This window comes from Herpailurus yagouaroundi, unplaced genomic scaffold, assembly GCF_014898765.1.
Source record: "Herpailurus yagouaroundi ecotype Mexico unplaced genomic scaffold, PumYag 220, whole genome shotgun sequence".
NCBI lineage: Eukaryota > Metazoa > Chordata > Mammalia > Carnivora > Felidae > Herpailurus > Herpailurus yagouaroundi.
Window position 1 is genome coordinate 7,561,518 of NW_024412451.1, and position 18,207 is coordinate 7,579,724.

The 18,207-nt window shown below is 44.1% G+C and overlaps 1 protein-coding gene and 1 long non-coding RNA gene across 9 annotated transcripts in view; one reads left to right on the forward strand and one right to left on the reverse strand.

The window, feature by feature from the left end:
- The window catches only part of LOC121019027 (uncharacterized), a 41,921-nt gene extending 30,820 nt beyond the window's left edge, over window positions 1-11,101 (forward strand). For 4 of the 8 annotated variants that reach the window (XR_005785392.1, XR_005785399.1, XR_005785397.1 and 1 more), the window contains 3 exons: window positions 9,132-9,305; window positions 9,784-9,867; window positions 10,989-11,101. This is a non-coding gene — a long non-coding RNA (uncharacterized LOC121019027). Of the gene's footprint in view, window positions 1-9,131; window positions 9,316-9,783; window positions 9,879-10,988 lie in introns of all 8 variants that reach the window. The other 4 variants (XR_005785394.1, XR_005785396.1, XR_005785398.1 and 1 more) reach the window with 4 other exon arrangements.
- On the reverse strand, window positions 669-16,681 carry LOC121018925 (zinc finger protein 677-like). The gene is made up of 3 exons (XM_040457973.1): window positions 16,372-16,681; window positions 8,773-8,938; window positions 669-2,840 (listed from the first exon to the last, which is right to left on the reverse strand). The coding sequence occupies exons 1-3, from the start codon at window positions 16,498-16,500 to the stop codon at window positions 784-786; spliced, it is 2,352 nt and encodes a 783-aa protein (XP_040313907.1). The 5' UTR covers window positions 16,501-16,681; the 3' UTR covers window positions 669-783.
- Between the last annotated feature and the right edge of the window lie 1,526 nt (window positions 16,682-18,207).

Below are 18,207 nucleotides of genomic sequence, written 5' to 3' on the forward strand. Positions count from 1 at the left end.
ACACACACACACACACACACACACACACACACACACACACACACACAAAAACATGTAATGAAAGTAGAACACCAAACTTCAGGTTGAAAGACATCAATAGTGATGTAGGCTTTTTAAGAAACCTCAAATTAAAAACAAAACAAAACAAAAAAGTAGTTTTAAAAGAAATGGTACAGGGGCACCTGGGTGGCTCAGTGGGTTAAGCATTGACTCATGGTTTCAGCTCAGGTCCTGATCTCATGGTTTATGAATTTGAAACCCACACTGGGCTCTGTGCTGACAGCACAGAGACTGCTTGGGATTCTCTCTCCCTCTCTCTCAATAAAAAAAGATGGCACTTAAAAAATTTTTTTTAATAAATGGTACATCACTACTAAAGATCACCTTGTTCCATTGACACTCATCTCATGAGTCTTAAATGATTTTGACTTTTAATTACTGTGAAGAATTTAACATCTGAGGTTGATTAATCTTGGACTAGACTTAATTCTCCCTAGTATAAATCCTCTGATATATAGTGTATTGTGGAAAATGGTTAAATGATTCTCATTCGTTATGTTTCTTTTTTACTCACATTTTTAAAAAGTTTATTTATTTTGAGAGAGAGTGAAGAAGGGGCAGACAGAAGGAGAGAGAGAGAGAGAGAATCCCAAATAGGTTCTGCACCACCAGCATGGAGCCCAATGCAGGGCTCAAACTCATGAACCACAAGATCATGACCTGAGCTGAAGTCGGTCACTTAACTGACTGAGCCACCCAAGCACCCCACCATTCATTACATTTCTAAGGTTCCTCTTCAGTATGAATTCTTTGGTGAATCCTGAGGTCAGACCATTGTCTAAAGGCCTTGCCACATTCAATACATTTGTATGGTTTCTCTCCAGTATGCATTCTCTCATGACCCCAGAGGTGCGAACGTTTGATAAAAGCCTTCCCACACACAATACATTTGTGTGGTTTCTCTCCAGGATGTATATTCTGATGTCTTATGAGGCTTGAATACTGCTTAAAGGCTTTGTCACATTCATTACATTTGTAAGGTTTCTCTCCAGTATGAATTCTCTGATGAATTGTAAGGTTTGAATTTTGACTAAAAGCCTTGCCACACACATTACATTTATATGGTTTCTCTCCAGTATGGATTCTTTGATGTCGAGTAAGGCGTGAACACCAGTTAAAAGATTTGCCACACTCATTACATTTATAAGGTTTCTCTCTTCCATGAATTCTCTGATGATCCCCCAGGCTTGAGCTTTGAATAAAAGCATTACCATGTATACCTGATTCATCATGTTTCTTTTCAGTATGTATTTTCTGATGTCTAGTAAGGTGTACAAGCTGTGTATATGCTTTGTCACATTCATCACATTTATAAGGTTTCTCACCAGTATGGTTTTTTTTATGTTTAGTTAGGCTTGAACGCACAGTAAAGGCTTTGCCACATTCATTACATTTGTGAGGTTTCTCACCAGTATGAATTCTCTGATGATCCACAAGACTTGAACTTTGGATAAAAGCCTTACCACATTCATTACATTTGTATGGTTTTTCTCCAGAATGAATTTTCTGATGTTTCACAAGACTTGAAATGTGGATAAAAGCCTTGGCACACACAGTACATTTGTGTGGCTTCTCTCCAGGATGTACATTCTGATGCTTAGTGAGGTGTGAGCATTGCTTAAAAGCCTTGCCACACTCATTACATTTATAAGGTTTCTCGCCAGTATGGATTCTTCGATGAATCCTGAGGGTAGACCACTGCCTAAAAACCTTGCCACATTCAGTACATTTGTATGGTTTCTCTCCAGTATGAATTCTCTTGTGATCCCAAAGATATGAACGTTTGGTAAAACCCTTACCACATTCATTACATTTGTAAGGTTTCTCTCCTGTATGAATTCTCTCATGACGCCAGAGATCTGAACACTTGATAAAAGCCTTACCACATTCGTGACATTTGTGTGGTTTTTCTCCAGTATGAATTCTCCAATGGTTTGTAAGGTGGGAATTTTGATTAAAGACCTTGTCACATATATTACATTTATATGGTTTCTCTCCAGTATGGATTCTCTGATGTCTTGTGAGGTTTGAGAACTGCTTAAAGGCTTTACCACACTCATTACATTTGTATGGTCTCTGCTCAGAATGAATTCTCTGATGACTAGTAAGGACTGAATGATGGCTAAAAGTCTTTCCACATTCGTTACATTTGTATGGTTTTTCTCTAACTTTTGTTTTCTGGTGCTGTGTAAGCAATGAAGGACACATAAAAACCTTTCCATATTTATTACAAATGTTGGTTTTGACACTAGAAGGCAATCTCTGAAGCGGCAAAATGGAACAAGTTTTGACAGACTTCTCAACTTGATTACATCCACTAATTTTCTCCTCAGTTTGAAATAATTCAGCCAGATGCGACTGGGAGCTTAATGCAATTCTATTTTCAAAACATTTTGTATACTTGTTTCCTGCATAGATTATATTGGTTTTTATTTTTAACAAATTCTTTATTAATGATTTCCCTTGTTTAAAATATTGATATGTACTTTTTCTTAAAGAAACACTGTGCTTTAAAGGTAAATTAATCCAGGATTTGCTGTCTTGTTTATCTCTTCGACCACTGAGATTTAAGTTATCTGTCACAAGCATTCCTTTTGAATTTCTTTCTTCATATTCGCACTTGCTCTCAAATTCATACGTATTTCCCCAGACTTCCCTGAAGTCAAAATCCTCAAGGCCATGGCTTTCAGGTCTTCCCAAGAGCACTGACTGGTATAATTCTCCATTATTAAGGTCTTTCTTTGGTAATAATTCCTTGATCACGAATGTAGCAGAGCTATCTGAAAGATATATATAAAAAAAGTCTTCATATTAACTAGAGTTGCAAGATGGATGTTAGACTAAAAGTAAAACTTACATTGAAGAAATAAAAACTTCTCAACCAAAGTCTGTAAATGTTTAAGAAGGCAAAGTGAATAGAATCTTTTAATAAAAGATAACATGTATTTCGAATTATATTAAGAGAAACCTACTTTGAAACACCCTATGACCAAATCATTCACATTATGTAAACTTACGTAAGTTCTGAAAGAAAGTGTATTCTTTGCCCACCACATCAAAACACACACCAAATGCCAGTAGACAAATAGGTGTGTCGTACTGAAAACATATTATACAAATGCATATTTACAGTATAATTACTATATGCAAATAAATGATGAGGCACAGTTCTACATGAAGTAATGACAATCCATAAAAATATGAATTAGGGACGCCTAGCTGGCTCAGTCGGTAGAGCATGTGACTCATGATCTCGGGGTCATGAGTTTGAGCCCGATGTTGGGTATAGAGATTCCTTAAAAATAAAGTCCTCCAAAAAAAAATGAATAAGAAATACCTGGAAGTTACAAACTATAAAAGTAAAAATAAAAAGGTAATAAGTCAAGAATAATTTAATACAACATCATTGGAATAAGAAAATATTCTTAGTATCTACTCTAAAACTGTCTATGCTGTATGCAGAATAGGCATTTTAGAACATTTAACAATTGGTGACTTGCAGTCATATTCCATACTAGATACTGAAACTGCTAATCTGTAGATGACAAGTTGATAAATGAAATTTTTAAATTAAACCAGGATAAATCCAACAGGTAAATAATAAGTAACCACACTTACACACAATTATAGACTGGAATTCTAATGATTTCTCTCTTAATAACAAGGGAAAGGACTTATATTCCAGAAAGAGCACACAATATGAGAATTGGAAAACATGTTGAGAGAAGCTTCCACATATTCATAGCAGTCTAAGTTACACACATGCCCAGTGGCTTCTGAAATGTCAGTTTTCAGATAATTAGTATTGTAAAGAACTGGGTAAAAGTAACAGCATGAAAATCGTGGAAGATTCTAAGTCCATCTCTTTATAAAAACAGCAAGTAAGTTGGCAAAAACTGTCAGAATCAACTTTATCAAAATTCTGGAAACCAAACAAAGATTTACAGCAATCACGTAGGTACTTAAGAAAAAGGCAGCTGATCTCAGTTGGAGAGATTTTAACATTTTAACTTCCCCTGGCCCAATCCCATTCTCGACAGCATAGAGGCAGCCCATGTTCCTGCTATAGGTCCCATGTACCGGGAGTGGCAGAACAGACTTGATTCTCTAAGAATTGTGGGTTTTACTTTGATCTGCTTGGTGGCTCACTGAAAAACTGGCTCAAAAAGTTTTGCCTTTGCCGAATTCAAGAGGTGCTTTGCCAGGTGGGGTGGGAGTGGTGTCCATTTGACAAGCATATTTAAAGGCAAGTATACTAGCAGACGGCACACTTGGGGCCAAGAGAAGACACTGTAAAGCCAGGGATGAAGGGCTGGGGAGTAAAATGCTTTGGGGAATAAGGGCTTTGAAAAACAGCTACACGTTCCTAGGAATCTAAGTCGTGCACATTCCCAGGGTGGGGCCAGTGCTCAGAAAACACGTGAGGTGACCCTGTGCCTCACCTCCTGCTAACCTTCAGGCTCGGCAGAAGCAGGAGGTAAAGGCTAAGACCCCACTGTAAACCGCCAAGCTGAGTTTTGGGTATTCCCGAACAAACGTACAAAGTCTATTTCCAAAGACCAGGAGTCTCTTGCTTTTTGGTTTTTTTGGTTCCAGGTGTTTGAGAAGTTATGCGTTTGATCACTAGCTCACCACTAAGCAAACCAGATGTGACAAACAATACAGACTTTACAAAACTGACTCAGAAAAATGACTAAACAGACAACAGCAACTGCAGTAAACAACAATAAGCAACGCTGAGGTGCGGGTATGGGTGGGGGAGAATGTGACTTCCAGAGTGTCATAATACTCAAAATGTTTAACTTAAAAACATAATTATGAGGCAGGCAAACCAACAATAATGTATAGCCCATACATAGGAAAAGAAGCAATTTAACAAAGATTGTCCCTGAGGAAGCCCAGACATCAGACTTTGCTAGACAAAGAATTTATGTCACTATTTTGAAAGAACTATGCTGAAAGAACTATGAAGAGACCATATGCAAATAACCAAAGGACCCAATGACAGCAATATTTCTCAAAACTGAGAATATCAAGACAAAGGCAGAAATTAGAAAAAGGAACCAGAATCGACATTCTGGAGCTGAAAAGTACAGAAACTAAAATGGAAAAAGCCCTAAGGGAGTTTAGCACCAAATTGAACAGGCAAATTGAACAAATTAAGTCCACTGAGATTACTCCGTCTCCGCAGAAGAAAAAAGCATGAAGAAAAATGAATGGAACAAGAGACTCGCGGGGCACTTTCAAGTGTACCAACATAGATCATGGGAATCCCAGAAGGAGAGGACAGAATGAAATGGGCAGAAAAAATATTTGAAGTAATAAGGCAGAAAAATTCCCAAATTTGGTGACGTACATAAACCTGCAAACATATCCAAGGAGTTCAGCAAGGCCCGAGTGAGATAAACTGAAAGATGCCCACAGTGAAACACTCCATAATCAAGCTGTCAAAAGCCAAAGACACAGAACCCTGAAAGCGGCAAAGGGTAGCTCCTCTGGTAAAAGAGATCGTCAATAAAATTACCCAATGATTTCACACCAGAAACCGTATGGACCAGAAGGCAACGGGATGACATTTTCACAGTGCTAAAGAGAAATAAAGGTCTATTAAGAATTCTGCACACTTTGGGGCGCCTGGGTGGCGCAGTTGGTTAAGCGTCCGACTTCAGCCAGGTCGCGATCTCGCGGTCCGGGAGTTCAAGCCCCGCGTCGGGCTCTGGGCTGGTGGCTCGGAGCCTGGAGCCTGTTTCCGATTCTGTGTCTCCCTCTCTCTCTGCCCCTCCCCCGTTCATGCTCTGTCTCTCTCTGTCCCAAAAATAAATAACCGTTGGAAAAAAAAATTTTTAATAAAAAAAGAATTCTGCACACTTCAAACTATCCTTCAAAAATAGAAGAAAACTTAAAACGTTGCCAGAAAAACAAAACAAAACAAAACTGGGGAGTCCCTTGCTGGAAGACCAGTCTAACAAAAAGTTAGTAAAGGGAATGCTTGAGGCTAATACGAAGGAAGAAACAAAAACTGGAATCCACATCAAGAAATAAGAAACAGTAATAAAGACAGTAGACTGGTGAGTATAAGGTTAGTATTGTGTTTTCAGTTTGTCACTCTTTTTCCCTATTGATTAAAACAACAACATCAAACAGTATTTAAAATCTGTGATTTAAATGTGAACCACTGATGGTCACACAATATATATACAGAATTTGTGACAGCAGCAGAGGAGAGAAGGACAGGATTTATAGAAGCAAAGTTTTCAGGGGCGCCTGGGTGGCTCAGTCAGTTAAGCATCTGACCAGCTCAGGTCATGATCTTATAGTCTGTGAGTTTGAGCCCTGCATTGGGCTCTGTGGTGACAGTGCAGAGCCTGGAGCCTGCTTCAGATTCTGTGTCTCCCTCTCTCTCTGCCCCTCCCCTGCTCGCACTCTGTCTCTCTCATAAATAAACACTAAAAAAAATAAAAAATAAAAGAAGAAAGTTTTTATATACAGGCATACCTTGGAGATACTGTGGGCTCAGAGAGCACTGCAAATCTAATGAATTTTTTGTTTTCCTAGTGTCTGGAGTATCAGAAAAAACAGACTTTAAGTAAAAATTGTTACGAGACAAAGGACAATATATATTTTAAAAAGTATAACTCATTAAGGAATTACAGCAAATATGAACATATACACAAGAGAACCCCAAGATATATGAAACAAATATTTATAGAATTGAAGGGAGAAATAAAAATAGTGGTAGAAGAGTATTTGGAGACTTCCAGACCTCACTTTCAATGATGGAGAGTACAGCCAGACAGAAATTCAGGAAGGACACAGACAATTTTAGCCGAGTATAAACCAGCAAGCACTGACAGACGTATATGGAGCACCCCGCCCATAAGAGCAGAATGCATTCTTCCCCACTTGCATGTGGGACATTCTCCAGGACAGACCATATATCAGTCCGTGAAGTAAGTCTCAACAAATCGAAAAAGAGTGAAATCAGACAAAGTATTTTCTCCAACCACAGAAGAATGAAACTGGACATTAGTAACTGAAGGAAAACTGGAAAGGACATAAATACATGAAGATCTTTAAACGCTTAAAAAATCCCATGGGTCAAAGAAGGTATCACACAGCAAAGTAGAAAATACTTTGAGAGAAAAGTAACAAAAACACATAACATAGCGAAACTTACAGTATAGTGTGGTGTGGACGTGCTTATACTGCTGCTGAGTCAAAGCAGTTTCAGGGCTGGATTGAGAGACCCACCCACCCCCGTGACACACACTCTAACGTGGGGCAAAAGCAAAACTGAAGAAAGGGCCTGAAGAGGCAGAGAGCTCTGGGCCCACAGATGCTGATGTTTTCCAACACCAGGAGCAGGTATCCTAAGCACACAGATTGAGGATGATCCTAGAGAAGTCCTGATGCCAGGATTGGGGAGGCTTCAGCTCTGACCCGTGTGGACTGGGAACAAGAATGGAATGAGAAAAGAAAGAAAGAGAATGAGAATGAGAAAAGAATGAGAAAGAGAAAGAGAACCCCTTAAAACCAGCCCCCTAGTGCCCTTCATGGTCAAGGAACAAAAGAGGTCACAGGGGCATGGACGCCTGGCTGGCTCAGCAAGAGGGCGTGCAACTCTTGATCTTGAGTTTGTAAGATCGAGCCCCACGTTAGGTGGAGAGATTACTTAAAAATAAAATCTTAACATTTATTTATTTTTGAGAGCACGAGCTGGAGAGGGGCAGAGAGAGAGGGGGATACATAATCCGAAGCGGCTCTAGGCTCTGAGCTGTCTGCATGGAGCCCTACGTGGGGCTGGAGCCCACAAACCAGGAGATCGTGACCTAGGCCGAAGTCCGACACTTAACCAACTGAACCACTCAGGGCTCCATGCGGACAGCCTGGAGCCCCAAATATAAAATCTTAAAAAAAAAAAAAAAGTCATGGGGCACTTAATAGAGTGCTACAGGTCATGACAAAGATTTTGCCTTGGTCTTTGCATGAGCCAGGGGCTAGGAGGATGCATTTCTACACGTCTGAAGAAGGGAGTGATGAGGGGAAGGGAAGCAAACTTTTCCTCTGAGAGCTCACAAGAAAGACACATCTGTTTTCCCACAGAACTCCCCCACTGGCGGAGAGTTCCCCAAACACCATTAACGGTGTGGCCTCCTTTCTGCCCTTCTGAGCTCTTGCCTATGTTCCCACCCGTTTGGTTTTTTCACTGTTTTCACCTTGCTCCAAAATAGAGATATCATTCAAGACAGAAAGGGAGATTCCTGCTTATAAAAAGAAAGGAATGAAAAAAAAAAAAAAAAAAAGAAAGGAATGTGATGTGCTGTATCTTTTCCAGAATCCAATTCCAGCCCTTTGTTCGGCTGAGGAAGGAGGATGTTACAGATGTCTAGAAAAACATTCCACAGGCCTCTTCACTCTCTCCTGAATGCTTATGGGATATTTTAAAAACATAGATATCCAGCTCTCTTCCAAGAACTACTGAGTCAGAAGTACATGGATCTAAGTGGATCCAGAATGAGACATTTTTTAAAGTTTGCCATAAGGTTTTGTTCTTCCTCAACTTCTGGAGGCACCACTAATCTAGGGTGGGGTGGGCAGACCATCTGACGAAAGGGGGAGCGGAAGGGGATGCCGCCTCATAAAAGTTCTCATTTCAAAATGAACCCAGCCTCAATCTCCATCAAGCAGAGCAAGGGCTCCCAAGAGACTCACTGGGGCAGATCCCGACTTCTGGAGGGACGTTTTCCTTGCCCAGGGAGACCAGGTTCCTGTAGTTCTCCAACATCACGTCCCTGTACAAGGCCCTCTGAGAAGGGTCCAGGCACACCCATTCCTCCTGAGAGAATTCTATGGCCACATCCCTGAAGGTCAACCGTTCCTGAAATGAAAAACACATTTCACCACGGATCCTTGGGGGTGAGTTCTCCTGTTCACACAAAATATGAGCGGGAGAGCAGTGTAAGGACCGATTCAACCGAAGTGAATGTTCTGACATATCATTTTGGGCAAGAACAGGTAACTGTGAGCAATTCTTAGGTCCCTAATTTTGTTTCATTATATTTTTCCATCAGAGGATGTCGGATCCACTACATCACTGTAGATTTCCCATTTTTGTGGACAATAAAAAGAACGATATAAATGAAAAATATCCAACTCGCGGTTGATTATATGGACGCCGTACGCCGTACACCTGACCTTCTCCTGAGTGACAGTTCTACACATCTAGTGGATCTAGAGCACAAGAGGTAACTTCAGGTGTGACAAACTATATGCAAAAATATAAATACATGTTTTCATCTAAAGTCAGACATTTAGCCATTATGGAAAGTATGCATCAAATGGAGCTTATTCCACTAAAAACAACAAAGGATTCGGGTTGATGAACTTTACTAATGTACATTAATTGAACTAAATAGAACACAGGTTGGTCACAGCAGATCTTTGAAGAAATATTGGATGATTAAAAAAAAAAAAAACATAAAAGGGGCGGGGGGCGCCTGGGTGGCTCAGTCATTTAAGCATCTGACTTCGGCTCAGATCACGGGTCATGATCTCTCGGTTCCTGAGTTCGAGCCCCGCATCTGGTTCTGTGCTGACAGCTCAGAGCCTAGAGCCTGCTTCAGAATCTGGGACTCCCCTCTCGCTGCCCCTCCCCGTCTCATGCTCTGTCTCTCTCAAAATATAAATGTTAAAAAAAAATTTTTTTTAAATCGTACCAAACAGGACATCTGAAACGTTTTTATTGAGGAAGAACTTTCCACCAAGCATCACAATCCACAGTAAGCACTGGAAACATTTCCACCAAAGGTGAGGCTGAGGTAGGTGGGCCAGCCAGGCTACTGCCATTCACCGCTGCTCTGGATGCCTAAGCTGGGCTCAGCTGGGGGGAAACACTCATTCCCATTAGAAGTTGCACTGAGGAACCTATTTGCAAGACATTTCCCAACCTATGTGAAGGACATAACAAAGACATGACCAAAAACTGACAAACCTAATTCTTTTTGTTTTTTAATTTTTTTAATGTTTTTTTTTTATTTTTGAGAGAGAACACGAGCAGTGGAGGGGCAGAGAGAGGAGGAGACATGGAATCTGAAGCAGACTCCAGGCTCCAAGCTGTCAGCAAAGAGCCCAACGTGGGTCTCGAACTCATGAACCACAAGATCATGACCTGAGCCAAAGGCAGATGCTCAGCTGACTGAGCCACCCAGGCACCCCCAAACCTAATTCTTACTGGAGGTGTGGTGACATAAAGACCTCAGTGATTTAGAAACTCAGAGCAATTCAAATGCAAAAGAAATGTGGGATTTAAAAAAACGAAACAGTGGCCATTGTGCTGAGGAAAAATAATTTTGAAAAGAAAAATTAAATGGAGAGATTTGCCAAAGAACACATGAACCTATTAATGTGTGTGTGTTACATGAAACTTTATAATCAATGAAATAAATAACTACCAGATATATACGAAAAGCTAATTTAAGGAGATAATTTTAAGAAAAGAGTCCTAAATGGAACATAATACCTTGAGATTATGCTAGCTCAGATCTGCCTAAGAAAGATCCGAAAGTAGAGGGCAAGAAGGAAAGATTTACATTTCACTGCAAAACACTGATAAAATAAAGACACAAGGCTGCGTGTAAAGAATTAAGCCATAAAATAGCCCTTAAAAATATATCAAAGGAGAACAGCAAAGTATGAAAATCCAGGTTTTATTCCCACAAAACTAATGAAAGTTACAAGTAGGTGGAAAATGGAAATACAACGGATTGTCAATTTCTCCCCAATTTTCAAACACAAAGAGGTTACAGTACCAATTTTGCCTACGTCAGGGGGGAAGTCTCGTGTTGTTGTGGGATGGGGTACTTCGTAGCTTCAGGAGACCATATCGGACAGAATCTATCCTAATGTGAAATGCACTGTCCTTAACCCAGTAATCACACGTTGAGTTGCCTGACCCAGAGAAATCCTGAGACATCTGCAGAGAGGCCGGCCTACTCCTACACAGCCACCGTGGCATTCTTTACATTCTTTACATCAGCGAAAAATGGCAAAGGTCCCCGTGTGTCCCCATTAAGAAAATGATCCAATGAGGCTCTGAATGAGCAAGCTGTGTCTGATTGTGTTGATTAACATGAAAACAGTGTCTAGACGTGCTGTGTAAATTTTTCTAATTTGCATAATAAAATGTTACGACAAACTTCATCGAGATTTCCTAAAATTTTATACCAGTGTTAAATGCGTTTGTATCAGGTTTGAACTGACTCCTGCCACAGAACTGACAACATCGGTTCCCTGTTGAGACATGAAGGGTGGGGAAGTGACAGGGAAGAGCATCCCCTTCTGACTACATCTTCGTGCCTAAGTTGCTTCTTGGTCTGGAGCTTATTCAATCAACCAATCAATACATGTCACTCACTCATGTGATGTCCAAGGTCAATGAGATATAATACTTAAAAATAATGGTGGAACCAGATGGCTACAGCCCCTCTGATGGTGAAGATAAAGTTCTATGCTCCAGATCTGGGCTAAATTAACACCATTTTCATCTAAAACATCTGCCTCACAAGAGCTGCTGTAGGAACGCCATGGTCTCTGTGGGACAGATGTGCTGAGAATGATTTTTTTAAAACCTTTACCATTGATTAGGTTGACTCCACACTGTAAAACCAACTATGGAATAAAACATCCACTATCACGGATGCTGATTTCTGAACTTGATTCTAAATTAGTAGTTTGGAACCAGAAACACCATGGTGCACTTGTTCAGCTCTGAATGCATTACAAGGTCAGGCAGAGCTGCTTTCTTCTTACCACTCTTCTTTTCCAGAGTCTTCCAACTCTTCCTACACATGAATCCAGGACTTCCACACACGGCTTCTTTCATCCTGGTCGACAGAGAGCCTACTGTGTGTCCAGAGGCGGCCCCTAAACACCCCCTGCAGCCCAGCCACACTGACACCACCCGTCTCCACTCGCCTGTTGCGAAGCCCCTCAGGATGTGCCCAGTGCAGCCCCCTCACAGGCTCCGATCCCTGGGTCACTAGGAGCTGGAATCTAAGTGCAGAGGAGAGGGACTGGGGGAAGGCCTGGGGGAGTGTGGACAAACAGTTCAGACTCAGACAAGGTTAGCAAGTCCAAGAAGGGCCTTGCAGGAATGAGAGACAGGAAATCGACCCAGGATATGACTTCACCTGACAGATGGCCATTCCCGACTCCTTTCCTTTGCTCTTCCTCCCTTTCCAGGATTCTTCCTCAGGCAGGATCAGGCTTGGGAATTCAATCCTAAGTGTCAAGAAAACGCAGCTTAATGCTTTGAGTCAGTCTGGGTCCTTCCCGTCCTGCAGCCTCACACGGGAAGGCCTCTCCGTGTGAAAACACGGGGGGTGCCCCGGGACAGTGGACTCCTCCAGAGGCCAGCAAGTGACCTTCCCACCCTTCTTCTTCAGAACCGGCTCCCGCCCTGGTGAAGGCCCTCCCCCCTCCCCCGCACACGGCATCAGTGGGGACCTGGGCGGGACCTGACCCTCCCCTGCAGGTCACAGGCCCGCCCCGATCACACCCAATGCAGAGCGGGGGAGGGGGGGGGCCCTCACCTCTCCCTGGGTCAGGAGCTGATGTCAGCCTCAGACACGTAGCACCACAGCCTTGGTGCTCAGCGCTGGAGACACATCAGAAACCCCCGAGGCACTTTAACTAGGACTGAGATCAGGCCCTGTCTCCCCTTGGCCATTTGAAGGGAATCTTTGAGAGGAACACAAGAGCTGTATCTGCAGACAGCCTCAGATTTACAGCGTGAAGCTGGGTGGAGCACACTCAGGAGGCCCATCCAGCACATCCCCCTTCTGGCTCTGGATCCCCAGGGGCCTTGCTGTCATGAATATCCAGCCAGTGGAAGGGGAAGGAGCAGGAGAGAGATGCCAAGGAGGCACTATGGACCAGAATTGGGGGTGGGGGCGTGGCTGGAACGTTAAAGGGAGTGGGGGCGAGAAGGCGCCACTGAGAGGTGATATCAGAACAAAGACCAGAGGAAAGAAGAGATTTTACCACCTGCACGTGAGGGGTCAGAGACTTCGAGGCAGAAGGACACCCATGTGAAGACCCTAAGGTAGTGGTGTTCTGAGCTCCAGAAAGGACAGAGAAGCCTGTGCAGCTGGAGCAGGGTGAGTAGAGAAGACAAGGAGGTAAGATCAGAAAGTATTAAAGGAAGCAAATCAGAAGGGACTGCATTCTTCCAAATGTCCCCCATACCTCATGTATTCCCTTATCCATTTTGAGTAAACATCTGATTTTTATTTATTGTGTCCTAAGTTAAAACACTAACAAGTAATGTCTGTTTTGCAAACATGTCAAGATGCCCATCTAAGCCCAGGAAATACAGGGTCACCCTATATGCAGAGGCAGACTGCAAGGGACAGGTTTGGAGGAGTTTGGGGGGGGGGTCACTGTTGGACATATTAAGGTGAAGATACCAGGCTGTTGTCCCAGCAGAGACATCGAGGAGACAGCTGGGTAAAGGCCCCTGGTTTCAGGGGAGAAGTCTGGTGGAACAGTGAAAGGAGACATCAGTGTTGAAAGTCATGAGATGGGGCGAGGGGGAAAGGCAGGAAGTGAGAAGGGTTTCAAGGCTAAGCCCAGGGGTGCTCCTGCAGTCAGAGACCAAGGAGTTAGGAGAAACAGGCGCCGGGAACGGACGCATGAACATGGAGAAGAACGTTAAAACAGGTAAGTGGTAGTTTTACTTGTAAAAAACTAGTGTGATGTGGAAACCAAGAGAAGAGTGCTTCAGAAAGAGGAGCCTGGTGTGCTGTTGCTGGGACCAGCATGAAGAGAAGGGGAAGCCAGTCCCTGGACTGAGAAGTGGGGAGGTCCCTGGTGACTCGGCCATGGAGAGTCTCAGCGGCGCAGTGGATACGAAACAGAACCGGAACCAAGATGTGAAGCAGAGTATAAACAAGTGTTTAGTGTATTCTGCTCTAAAATGGAGCACACCCCAGGGCACTCACCACCACGGGGAATGCGGCTGATGGAAGGTTCTTTATTTTAGAGGTGCGAGAAAAGGGGCGCCTGGGTGGCTCAGTCGGTTCAGGTCATGACCTTACCGCTTGTGAGTTGGAGCCCCGCGTCGGGCTCTGTGCTGACAGCTCAGAGCCTGGAGCCTGCCTCGGATTCTGTGTCTCTGTCTCTCTCTGCCCCTCCCCCACTCTCTCTCTGTCTCTCATAAATAAACATTAAAAATTTTTGTAAATAAAAATAAAGATGGGAGAATGTAGTAAAAGCCTATTTTTTGTGTATTTTTTTAAAAGATGGGACGATAGGGGCGCCTGGGTGGCGCAGTCGGTTAAGCGTCCGACTTCAGCCAGGTCACGATCTCGCGGTCCGTGAGTTCGAGCCCCGCGTCGGGCTCTGGGCTGATGGTTCAGAGCCTGGAGCCTGTTTCCGATTCTGTGTCTCCCTCTCTCTCTGCCCCTCCCCCGTTCATGCTCTGTCTCTCTCTGTCCCCAAAATAAATAAATGTTGAAAAAAAAAATTTTTTTTAAAAAGATGGGACGATATCGCCATATGTATACGCTGAACCAAATAATTGCCTGGAGGTAAAAATTGATGAGCAGGGTCCAAAGGATCCTGAGGCTGTCGTACTGCTGGACCTCACAGCCGTTCTGCAGCTGTTCCCAGAGACCCACCTCCAGCAAGCCTGCCTCAGTGAAAGCACCCACCTCCTGGGCCCCAGTCCCCCACCGTTTCCCTTCTTGACTCACACACTCCTGCGGGTTCCCATGCTGTTTGTGCTACACTCCCAGCGCACACCCCACACACAATATTACACGACAGAACCTCCTAATCAGCTACGCACTTTGCCCAAAGATCCTACGCCACGTTCCTAATACCAGTCTTTTATTTTGGCAGGAAGACACCCACCAACCCAGGATTCGACACGTTCCCTCTTGGAGACCATACCCCAACGTCAGGCACCTCCATGACGCCATGATACAAGAGCAATGTCTGCAATGATCCACATACTCCAACTAGACTCCGGGACCTTCTGGAACACCCCCAACTGTCATCTGTATCCCACAAAACACATGTGATGCCTTCAGGAATGCTTTGCCTGAAATAATGAGATTTTCCCCACCAAAACCACCACAGATTACCCCCCAAATGGTGACATTTTCCCGTTAAACCCTTATGGGTCCTAAGAGACCCCACAAGTCAACCACGGAAACACTAGCTGCACTTCCTGAATCCACCCCTCAGGATTCAGGCACAAACTGCCCCACAGCTGTCAGTCTGGCTGCTATTGCTGGACAGCTCACTCCCTCCTTGTAAACGGCCTCTTCACCACAGCACCTGGCTGACCAGCCAGTGTCCAATGTCCAGTCGATGCAGGAAAGAGAAGGCTTTTCCTTCCCTCACATTGGACCAACTCTGGAAGGTCACCCCACCTGCAGAGCTCTAGGCTGTCGCCACACAGTGGAGTCTGGATTTTTGTCCCGAGGACAACCAGAAGCCAATGAAAGGATTGAAAGCCAGGGAACTCCCTCCCTGCTCTGTTTGCCCCTCTGCTGTCTCTGTCACCGTTGCCCCTCTTTCTGTCCCAGCACCACCTCTATCTGCCACGGCCCCAATTCTTTTATTCCTTCCCCACTCTCATTCTGATGTGCCTGCTCCTTGCTGCCCCACGCCCATCACCGGTTAAGATCTCTCTCGTCCAGTGTGCTACCCTTCACCTCTCTGGAGATACCTTTTACTCTAGATTTCTCTACTTTCTTTTCTGCCTCTACTTTTCTGTGGTTCACTCCACTCTTTCTCTCCACATCCACCTGCTCTTCCCTGTTTCACTCTCTTTCTTTCTTCCTTTCTCTCACACGTAGTTTTACTCATTCTCCCTCAGACTGTCTCTGCTTCGCCCCCAACCCTGACACTCACAACTATGGAAAAAAAAAAAAGTTCTCTGCCCGCGAAGAACACTTTCCAGGGCGGCTTCAATAGTGGAAACACACCATGGCAAGCACAGCCGGTGGATGCGAATCGTGCCGAAGAAGCTCCCAAGGCTGTGAGTACAAAGTGGAGCACTAACGGGGGAGGGGCCCGGCTCCGGAGGTCGCGTAGGTGGAGGGGGGTGTCCGGAGAGGGGTGGTGCCTGCAGAACCCCAAGGCCAAGGAGACGTGGCTTCTGGGTCTGCACTAGCGCCTGGGGGAGACGAGAGAGGAGCAGCCTGGGGGCCAGAGAGGGAGGACGCGAAGGGGAAGGGGCCAGAGAGTGCGGAGTCCCGGGAGGGTTTTCAGCAGGAAAAAGACGCGGCAGGAGCGGTCTACCTGGACCGAAGGCGGACGGCCGGGGGCGGGGACGCGCCTCAGAGACTTTAACTCGAAATAGTCGTCGACCCCCGAACCCGCAGTGGGGCTCCCAGGCCTGGAATATCTGACGGTCCTGCCGAGAATCATCGGGCGCAGCACAAGCGCCTGAAGGGGGTTTTATCGTACGTGGTGACCCCCGAACTGCGGGTGTTGCGGATCGGAGGCCGGGGACGGGCAGGTGTATCGCAAACACCAGTGTTGAATCAGAAAAGCTGACACTGACCCACGGGAGGGTGTCCTTAGCTCCGTTTCCGGGTCTGCGGGAAACTGCGCGTGCGCAGCGTGCGGCGGGGGGAGGAGGGGGGGCCGCCCAGGGACGGGCCTTGGACAGTGGCCTGGACTGGACAGAAAGTGAGCGGCCGAAGGGGCGTGGCCGAAGTAGGCGTAGGGTCTGGGCCTCCGAACCGCCCCTGGACGTTTCTCCGCACTTTCAGCCCTAAAGTACCTTGCACCCTGCTTTTGAGTTTCTTTGAATCTCTTTGGTATCTCGTGGACCGAGCGGCCTCCTGGCTATTTGAAGTTAATGTTTCAAACAAGTTGAAGTAAAAGATTAGAGTTGTGAGAGCCACTTATATTAGAAGCCGAAATGTTTTCCTTTTTTAAGTTGGAAATGGTGTAAGTCAAAGCTCTTTTTGCTGGCGGGAGGGATTGGGGAATACAATTAAAAATAAAATCATCTCCCAACCCAGCAATCCTCTCCACAAAGGTAGTAGGAAAGAAAACCGTTTCATTAGTGAGTAAGCTTTACACCAGAGTGTGACATGCATCACAGGCAATCTGTTGAGAGATTGCAAAGATAAATCTTACCCTGTCATAGAAGACAAGCAAGCGGATACGACCGATTACATACATGTTCTCAAGAAAGATAATAAGTTTTCCTCAAGAAGACATGACGACACCATTCGTCACACATAGCTCATCCTAACATTATCAGGTAAGCAGAGTGGCCACTTGTTTTAGCTAATTGGCTCTATCCAGAGAGAAAACAAACTTCTCATATTAACGACTGGAGGGAGTTTTGAAACTGGGAGCAAGGCACCTGCTGAGTTAGGCACCTATCTTCCCGCAGGAATTGGGAGGAGATAAATGTATTATCTCCTTTGATATTTACATTTCAAAGAGTTGACTCCCAGATCCTTGAGCAAACATTCCTGAGTTACAATGTTGGCAAGGGTCTTATTTAGCTTTTAAAAGACATACATACATTCCAAACAGGCAGAGAAAACTTAGACGTTTCCTAAGAGAAATGCTCTAGGAAAAAGGAGGAAGAGAAGTCTCTTTTCCTCCCCCCCTTTTTAAGAGAGAATTCAATCTGTTTCTCTCTCTCGTTTTTAGTTTATATTTTTCCTTACAGAAACAGCATGCATTCACTAATATATAAATATTAATATATAAGTATATATTAATATATCAATATAAATCTATAAAATATATATATATATTTTAACAGCTGCAATGTGCTCACAAAAATGGTAGTGTGCACTATGTCTCAGGAACTGTGTTGGGAACCACACACAAATTATGTGAGTTAATTCCTGTAATACCCTGGGAGTTGGGTTTTATATATCCATCTTCCTCAGGAGGATTTAGGTGCTGGGCTTTGCCTTGCTGGGGGTAGAGATTCTGTGTCTCTTTTGTCTCCCTATGACTGATCATTAAAATGGTCTTCATGTGACGGTAGCTCAATATACATGAAAGAAAAAAAGGCAAAGCAGTGGTGGGATTAGTGGTTCTGAGGGATTTTTCTGATGGTGTGCTCATTTGTGTTCATGTATTTTGTTTTTCACATGTGGA

Excerpts from the sequence above, each read along its gene's own strand:
- LOC121018925 (XM_040457973.1), bottom strand. The coding sequence starts at position 16,500 with ATGATTCTCGGCAGGACCGTCAGATATTCCAGGCCTGGGAGCCCCACT. Across the intron at positions 8,939-16,371 it reads GCCGTCCGCCTTCGGTCCAG|GAACGGTTGACCTTCAGGGA; the intron begins GTAGACCGCTCC and ends TTTTCATTTCAG. Across the intron at positions 2,841-8,772 it reads AGAAGTCGGGATCTGCCCCA|ATAGCTCTGCTACATTCGTG; the intron begins GTGAGTCTCTTG and ends TATATCTTTCAG.